The 9,230-nt window shown below is 38.7% G+C and overlaps 1 protein-coding gene across 1 annotated transcript in view; it reads right to left on the bottom strand.

Annotated features, from left to right (window-relative positions):
• Nucleotides 1-283: 283 nt before the first annotated feature.
• Nucleotides 284-9,230, bottom strand: part of ndrg2 (NDRG family member 2) — a 32,775-nt gene continuing 23,828 nt past the window's right edge. Inside the window, exons 2-16 of the mRNA XM_053343496.1 lie at nucleotides 7,853-7,938; nucleotides 5,410-5,451; nucleotides 4,727-4,832; nucleotides 4,515-4,635; nucleotides 3,787-3,849; nucleotides 3,224-3,284; nucleotides 2,944-3,030; nucleotides 2,632-2,688; nucleotides 2,350-2,453; nucleotides 2,181-2,219; nucleotides 2,019-2,070; nucleotides 1,827-1,874; nucleotides 1,482-1,517; nucleotides 880-931; nucleotides 284-683 (exon numbers count right to left, since the gene is read on the bottom strand). Coding sequence (XP_053199471.1) covers nucleotides 520-683; nucleotides 880-931; nucleotides 1,482-1,517; nucleotides 1,827-1,874; nucleotides 2,019-2,070; nucleotides 2,181-2,219; nucleotides 2,350-2,453; nucleotides 2,632-2,688; nucleotides 2,944-3,030; nucleotides 3,224-3,284; nucleotides 3,787-3,849; nucleotides 4,515-4,635; nucleotides 4,727-4,832; nucleotides 5,410-5,451; nucleotides 7,853-7,927 — 1,107 coding nt within the window. The 5' untranslated portion in view covers nucleotides 7,928-7,938 and the 3' untranslated portion in view covers nucleotides 284-519. The remainder of the gene's footprint in view (nucleotides 684-879; nucleotides 932-1,481; nucleotides 1,518-1,826; nucleotides 1,875-2,018; nucleotides 2,071-2,180; nucleotides 2,220-2,349; nucleotides 2,454-2,631; nucleotides 2,689-2,943; nucleotides 3,031-3,223; nucleotides 3,285-3,786; nucleotides 3,850-4,514; nucleotides 4,636-4,726; nucleotides 4,833-5,409; nucleotides 5,452-7,852; nucleotides 7,939-9,230) is intronic.

Raw genomic sequence — 9,230 nt, 5'->3', positions numbered from 1 at the left:
CATCATAAATTGTCAACAACATAGTCATCAGCATCAACAACAATACCATTTTCAGAATTATTACTATTGGTTATCGTAAGGCGTGCAGTCTCTATAGACCACACCCCTTATCTAAATTAAAGGGCTCTATTGGCTGACAGACGCTCTCCAATAGAGACTAGATGGCATTTTTCCCCACCTCCCCCTCCTTTTTTTTATTAATCTCTTCTTGCCGTCTAAAGCTTATCCTTCTTTCATTTGCTGCAACTTAATGTCCAGCTAGAAGGGGGATGTGAGGAGATGATTTGGACTTAGATGTGGTGCAAAATATGAGAGATAGGCCTTTATTTTCTCGCTGTCTCCCTCTTTTCATCTGTCACTATTTCTATTCTGCTCTTATGGGGAATGATGGGAGTTGTTTAGTGACAAATAAGTAACCCATTCATCTTGTTCCTGCATTATTGACATGCTTCATTCCTTCCTTTCCCTTTCGCCCTCTTCTCTTTCTCACTCTCGCTCACTCTCTTTCTCTCTTTTTCTTCAGCAAGACACTTCCATAGTTTGGGAGGGACTGGGTGGCATCTGGCCGCCCTGCGAGCCCTGGGACAGGGTGCGGGAGCGAGAGCGTGACCCATCCATGGAGTAAGAGGAGGAGAGGGAGGTGGTGCGGGAACGGGACAGGCGGGTCATGCAAGACGAAGCCACTGTGGAGAGAGAGATAGAAAGAAATGGATGGAAAGATTAGATTCACACATTGGAATGAATGGAAACCGTGTGCAGCATTTAAAGGATGAGGCTGGCGTTATTCTATACCGTCAACAAGACCAAACTACTACTACTAACAATCCATTTCTCAATACTTATTAACTCAGTGAAATCAACTCAGTGAAATCAACTTACTGTAGCCCATGCCTTGGATAAAATACTTGAAAGCCTCAGTCAGTTTGGCAGGCTGCAAATACAAAGAAATAAGATTGTGTTACAATTTCAGTCAAAACTTAGACTCATTTTTACCTGAACTGCGTAATGGTGGATTTTGGCAACCCCATGTGGTCACCAAAAGTAATTGTTTTAATTTTGCGGACATCAACAACCATAATGTCTTACTACAACATTTCAGATGGTTAAGACAAGCTGTAAGGACGATTTGTGAAACTTTTGCGAGACCAAACCTTAACCCTAACCACCTAAAAGTTCTTCCACCCATCCGATCCAACTTAGCATTTACTATTTCAGACATGTTTGTTTTCTTTTTGTGTTTCTTTTTATGTTTTTTGGATGGAATGAGAGAGAGAAAATAGTACATTACATCTTAATGCATCAGTTCATGTGATTGAATTACATTGCCTGTGTCACTGTCATCGAAAGAAGCGAATAAATGAAGGTGGTGTGTTGCTGCACCTTGTGATGGTTGATTAAACAGGTATGTTTCAACGGAACAATCTAGCTTAATGCAGCTTTAAGCTCAGTGTTTTGTATATCAGAACAAGGCTGCCAGGTACCTGAGTCAGCTGGGGGAGACCACCAGCATCAGCCATCTGTGGAGGAGGGACATAAGAAGTGAATAAATCAATTGAAAGAACTCCGAAAGAAAGAACTCTGAATGAAAGAACTCAGAAAGAACTCAGCCAGAAAGAAAGAAAGAAAAAGAAAGGACGAAAGAAAGAAAGAAAGAAAGAAAGAACCCCAAATCAAAGGACTCAAATAACTCAGACAGAAAGAAAGAAAGAAAGAAAGAAAGAAAAAAAGAAAGAAAGAAAGAAAGAAAGAAAGAAAGAAAGACAGAAAGAAAGAAAGAAAGAAAGAAACTACATCACTGACTATAACCAGAAAGAAATCAGGCTTACCTTTAAGAATGAGGTTGTTGTTGGGTCCATTTTGCTGTTGCACTCCACCTAGTGGTCACATAGGGATAGAACAGTAAACCTCTACCTCCACAACATGGAACAAGATATTTCATTACACTAACATGTGCTGCCAAATACTAGCTGCAAATAATCCTTAAGGTTTGATGTGTTGACAGTGGTTGTCAAACTTACGGCAGCTTCCTCATATGGAGCCTGATCACCCACCACCAACATGACTGGACATCTGAGGTAGACAGAAGTAGAGAGAGCAGAGAAGACAGGGTTTATGTAATATAGTAATTAAAAAAAAGAATAGAATATTATGAGTGAGGATTAAAATGTAGAGGGTAATACTTGAAGGTGCTGTTGCGCTCGATGTTCAAGTCTCTGCGACTGGAGGGGAAAAAAGAAATTATGTTGGTTTAATTTGGTGTTTAATTCATATTTGTGTTAATGTGATGGAGTGTGCATGTGTGTGCATGTGTGTGCATGTGTGTGTGTGTGTGTGTGTGTGTGTATTCACCTGTTGTAAGCCTTCCAAAGGAGCTCTATGTTGACCAGATTAGAAGCTTTGGCGATGCGGTCTCTGTGAGACTGCACAAGGTCTGTGTTTGATGACAGCTCCTCCTACGAGATAATAAAGAAACACATTTTTCAAAAAACTAAACTGTAACGCTAAAACTTAGAAAATTGTGAAAAATAAAAGGTCATGAAGGACAGTCTTGTTTTGTCTTGTTGAAGGACTGTTTGTGTTTTAATGCTAGTATTCAACATATTACACTTTATTGATAAGCTTTCCATGTACCTGACTGAAGAGGTGGCACAGGATCTGCTCTGTGAGTGAGGATGTCACTGAGCTGAGCTGGAGAGAGAGAGAAAGAGAGAAAGATAAATCAATAGGATTGTTCATCATGTAATAAGTTAAATAAAATAAACAGTAACACAATCAATGGTACTCTGAAACACAGACCCCAAATACAGTCACATAATTTAATATCCACATATAAAATCTACATGATGGAGAACTCACATTAGGACTGATTAGATTAAAATACCACATTTCTGTGTATGAGACAATGCAGTGCTGATGAGTTGTAAGAGAAAGAGAAGGAATTACCTTCTGAGCAGCCCAGTCTATCCATCCTCGGGCGTTAGTGTCGATGTTGACCAGAACCAGACCTTCCACCGAATCTGGGTTTGCAAGCTGAAGAAAGAAAGGAAGCAACAGATAATGCGATGAAAAGAAAAAAATCATAACTTTTAATATATACAGATTATTTAAAAAGAGACATAGATACATGATAAAATCTAGTAGAAAATTAAATTATATGACATATATAACATAACTGTATTGACAGCTACTGTCATGATGCCTGCCCAAAAACTGAGACACTCACTGCGAACTTGGAGAGGATGTATGCACCCGCTCCCACACCGACTCCAATCACAGTCCGGAAGCTGACAGAGACAAACTTTAAGTTAGTATCACGCATACACAGATGCATACACAAACATACACTCAAAATAACACCTTTATTTGAATGAAAATGTAGTGTTTCTTTAAGGTAGAAATAACCTCATTTGTTGAGTTAACCCTGAGGGTGTGGAGCCAAGAAAAGGGCAAAATATATATACTGTATGAGATGTTTGAAGTTCTGTTCATTATTTCTCAGAATGTTTCCTGGATGTATATCTTTATCGAATCAGTCCAAACTATAAAAAACTATACTGTAATTATCGTTCAATGAAGAAAATTAGATTTAGTATAAAGTCTGGTAAATTTAATAGCAACTGGTGTAACTGACATTGTGCAAATTACTCAATAGTTGTGTGTAAAATGGCTAAGGCAACATGAAGATAAGAAAACTCTGCAGTGTACTTAGATTTATTGACCTTCTCTGTGCATGTACCAAATGAAATTCAGCTTGCATTTATGTCAAATTGAATGTGGTTAACTCACTTGAAAAACTGCAGGACGGCCGGGATCATCTCTGCAATGGTGTCCATGGGGGGATACTGGTAACTGCAACAGGAAACATGAATGATCTTAATCTAATCAACCACTGTAGTATAAAAAAACCCCCAGACATACATATTAACATCTAATTGACTGCCAAAATGTAAGTTTCTCTTGGGTGCTTGGGGTGTTTTCTAACTCTAAGATCTCACCAAACTGCTTGTAATAATTGGAAAATTCTCATGATACATGATAACTACTTTTTGCTTATTATCCATCTTAAGTACGTACAGTAGCTGACACTTTTACTCACAGGGATTTCATAAGAGATCTAAGAGAGAATAAGCTTCAATTTCCAGAATCACCATCAGGAGTTACGGGTCACAGTCATGATGCTGCGACATGAAAGAAAATCCTCCACAGCCAATGAAATAGTCATGCAAGGGAGAGAAGTGATGGAGATGTGCAGGAATGTGAAGAAATAAGAGGCGCAGAGTAAAAAGAAAAAGTTGGATTTTCTTAAAACCTCTGACATGAGCGTATTAGAGAGCGGAGAGGGGGGAGATGTGAGAGATGAAAATGTTAAGTATTTTTGGCAGAGATTAGGTTTAAGCCTAGTACAGAAGATTGTTTCCAGATCTGAGAAGTTTATTTAAAAAGAAAAAAGGTTATTGCGGGACACAGTGGGTATATGAGCATGCTAACATACAGATATATAGTGGATGTCATACCCTGTAGGGTAGGCAGCAGCCCCCTCCTCTTGTCCCGGAGCATCAATATGAATCAGGGTGAAATTCTTGACAATCTCCTGCATCTCCTCAAACTTAAACAAAGTGGAGAAGCAGCTCTTACCTGCCAAAGAGACAAGAGAATGTGAAAAGTGAACAAAAGTCATTGAACGAGTCGAAGATTGTGTGACAGAGAGAGAAAGAAAGATACTCACTGTCCAGACCAACATCGTGGAAGGTGAGGATAGCAGGCCTGCGGGTGGTTCGCGTGCCGTGGAGGGTCACATGCAGAACGCCATGAGGGGTCTCAATACTTTGCTCCTGGAAAAGGGCAAGAGACCAGCCTGATATTTACACTTTGGCATTTAAAATCTTTATGTCTGTATCAATTGAAACGAATGCTGAATGTCTTTCCCTTTTACCTTCAACATAGAAATGCACTTATGTTTAAGCGTGTAAAATGAGTATTCTTTTTAAATTTGAATAAAAAATAACGAACGCGGATGTTTCCGGCAAAATGTAAAATATACAAAAGATATACATTTTAAGATATATCATCCAGTCCTAATACATAGTGTGTAAAGTATATAGCAGATTTAGGACACTTGATAGAGATAGAGAGGCTTTGATAAGAATCAAATCTTCTGGGATGTTTGTACTGGGAGACAAGTATCATATTTTGTAAGAATATAGCCAAGTATGAGCAGCAGGGAAACTGTTACTTATTATGAGCAAGTCAAACTCACTGATGTACTTCATTCCTGATGGGTGCCATTGTTCTGTTATGATTTTATTGTACATTTTGTTTGTACTCCACACCATGCAACCATAGTTTTAAGTCAATAATTCTGAAACCTGAATTTCAAAGGAAAGTGAACACCCATCTGAATAGTCTTACCTGTCCTTGGTCCAGGAGTATCCTTGCAGCCAGTTCGGCATCCTATGAGAAATGAAGGAAGGAAGTCTTATTAGAATAAATGAATCTTTTTTTCTTCATCAGAAGGAGAGGTTAGACTTATGTGAGGTTCGGATTGTGGGTGCAGTTGGTTAAAAAGAACATATTTATATCTAAAATCACCAAATTGCATCTAAATCTATGGATGATACAGATGTAAAGGTGTATGGGACTTAAACCATACCATAGCCCTTAAGATTTGTTGACATGAAACAAGATTGACAAACAACAATGTGCTTTTGCTTCTTTTCTTTTTGTTTTCTAGTGTGGGTAACTGAAATCAAAAGGCATATTATGAAAGAGACGCTATTAGTCACATTCACCCATTCACACACACATTCATATAATGATGGCAGGAGCTATCACATAGTCTGCCAACCTACTCTAACCCTTTTCTGTTAAATGTGTGCCTTTCCTCCCAAGAAAAACAACCCTGTAAGTCATGAATTAATTTGCCAAAAATTATGTATAGTTACGTTTGAGTGACAGAAGCCATAATTATGACCCAAAGAAGTGATACTGTTCAAATGATGTCTATATAAGATGACTTCCCTATTAACAGGAGGTGAGTTGAGTGGGTGGCTGGATTGTTCGTTAGATGGCAAAAAGTGGAAGAAGCTGCAGGAGACCGTTGTTCACTTCCCATTTCCAACTGTGAGTTTGGCCATTTAAAAAAACACTGTAACAGGGAACTTACTGTTGCATAATGACAAAAGTTTCTAAACTTTAAGGAAGTGGTAACCACGTTTCAAATGAACATTTTGATGCAAAGCATGATCTTTTCCTAACCAAGTGTTTTTTGTGCCTACACCTAGCTAGACTTTAACTGCAGCATTATAACAACAGCACCATAAAACAATTATTTTTTATAAATGATTAATAACGGTTTTGGAAAGTGGCATATTACACTCCAATGGGTCATCATGGAGTGCAAGTATTCACACCCTATGTGGCATTATACTCCTGACAGAGCAGCACAGAGCCTCTGTAGAGGAACATGTGTTTATGGGATGCTGGGGATCATAAGGAGGAAGTCTGTTGTGGTGTTAATGGGATTTTTCATTTGCAATCTTGGATTGATTTAGTCCACAAATAAATTACTAGCATCACAAGCTCTTAGAAAATGAGCAGTCTTACAAATTGATGTGGAGTCACCACAGGAGAAAATAGAGTCTCGGATGCTCAGAATCACTGTTCATATCACTCTGAATACAGTTGTAATTAAAATGTCCTCAGAGTCAAGTGTAAAAAACCCCAGACTAAACCCATAAGGCTAAATCTGGCCACACAGTAAATCTCTAGTTCATTTCTAGTTGTTGTATATCTTTCATTTACTGCATCCTTTTCACATTTAGACAAAGCAATTATACTAAATATAATATGGAATTAAGTTAATGTAATATAAAGACATATCTTAAATGTCTTTTCTTGTTCTGTACAGCTAAAGTTAAAGGAATAGTTCAATTGTTTGGCAAAGTACTTGCATTCTTGCAGAGTTACATGAGTGGATCGGGACCACTCCCATTTCTGTAGCTCAGATATGGAGCTAGAGCCAGGAGGTGATTAACATGGCTTAGCACAAAAACAAACAAAGGGGAAACAGCTAGTATGGCTCTGTCTGAAGTTCTGAAATACACCTATCAGCACCTTTAAATCTCACTAATTATCTTCTTTTGTGCAATCAAAGGAAACCCTTTGAAAAGCATTGCAAAAAATCGAAATGGTCCAGCTATAAATATAAAAAAATTTCACCTGCACCTGGCCACTTCTAGATGTTAATTAAATACATTAAATCCTGTGCTTTGGCTCCTACAGTATGTAAGTCTGTAGCAGTGTTGTTTTTGTTGTAGTGCTGCAATTTCCTGTTTTGCCACCAGGTGTCAGCAGTGAGCAGCAAACCACTCTGCAGCGCTGCATCTGCACAGCAACATCAGCAACATCAGCTCAGCAAAGCAGATGAGCTGCCTCAGAGCTTTGACGTCAACCCTGGCAGATCTGAGCCAGCGCTGCGGCTGTGCATAAACACACACACACAGTCGTGCACACATGCGCTTGAAACACATGTTATCACATGTAGGCTTTGCTGAGGCTCAAAAAAGCCTCACACACATTCATGCACATATGCACAGCAAGGACACAAATGTTAACACACTGACTCTCTCACATACACACACACACACGCACGCACGCACACACACACACACACACACACACACACACACACACACATACACAAACCAACACTTGTTTTCCACACACATCCTGTGCATTACACACTGACAACCATGCAATTATGTACTTGTGTGCTCATGTCTGATTCTCCATGCCAAGATACTTGTGTGTGCATATTTTTGTACGTCTGTTTGTGTGTGTCATCATCTCTGACCTTGGTGGAATCAGTCTGACCCGTGAGTAAAGGCTTGTCCTCTGTGATGGCGATCTCCTGCATTTCTGTTGTCATGGTGTCACGTCCTGTGTGGGCAAAAGAGACACAAGTATGTAAATCATTTGACTGTTGTAGCTTCTTCAGTTTGTTCTGATCTCTCTATCATAAGCTTATGTTTACGGTCATCCTCACAAAAACACTTGACACTGTGATGAAAGCACAGATGTGCTGAATACACACACACACACACACACACACACACACACACACACACACACACACACACACACACACACACACACACACACACACACACACACACACACACACACACACACACACACACACACACACACAAAGTGATTAAATACTGTATGGAGCAGTTTTCCTCAGGGATTTTGGGCTTGGGACCTTCTGAAAGTTAATTAGTTATTAGCACTAGGAGAGATAAGAAGGAAAGGATTATAGGATGGAGAAAGGAAGAGGCTCAAAAGAAAGTGTTTATATATGTTTGTATTCAAATTTATGTAAATAACAAACAGAAATATACCACTAATTAGTCAGGGAAGAAAAATAAATATGAAGAAAGACAGACAGGTGTGATGACGTAAATATGAAGAAAAGGGAGTAAACACCGTTAGAAAAATGAAGGTGTCTAAAAAAAAAGATTGAGACACAGATGGAGACTGATGACAGATGACAACCACCTGAGGGGACTGTGACAAACAAGTAGCCGATAATGAAATGAAAGGAAAAATGTCCATCACACAATAGGCTTTGTACCAGGCAACTTGCAGGTGGAGGCTACTAAAAATAAGCAGCACGCTCGACTAACCTTCCTCAGATATTAATATGAATCTAACAGGCAGCTTGGCGTTAAAAAAAACATCACAAAGGTGGATATTCACAGAGCAAGAGGTGAGTTAATTAGCATTTTCATGTACTGATTTCTCCACAAGTCTTTAACAGTTTCCAGTGAAAATGTGCCAATCGACAAATGATTATTTCATCATTGATTCATTTGTAATCAATTCATGGATTCATTGTTTGGTCAATAAACAGTCAGAAAATGCTTCCAAAGGCAAAAGTTGCATCCTCAAATGTTTTGTTTTGTCCTGACTGACAGTCCACAACCTAACAATATTCATTTTACTACCATAGAAGATGAAAGAAAACAGAATCTATTCACTGGAAGCTGGAACAAGCAAATTATGCATATTTTTCTTAAGAAATTACTCAAAACCATAAATCAGTTGCATACTAATATGAAATCAATGTCAGATCTGATCTGAAGATAAGACATTCTGTGTGATTTCCCTCATGGCGTTTTCAAAAGACTCAAAACACTCAAGCTATCTGCTACAGTTTGGAAAAGCTT

This window comes from Scomber japonicus, chromosome 22 (assembly GCF_027409825.1).
Source record: "Scomber japonicus isolate fScoJap1 chromosome 22, fScoJap1.pri, whole genome shotgun sequence".
NCBI lineage: Eukaryota > Metazoa > Chordata > Actinopteri > Scombriformes > Scombridae > Scomber > Scomber japonicus.
This window is presented reverse-complemented; position numbering and strand designations above follow the sequence as displayed.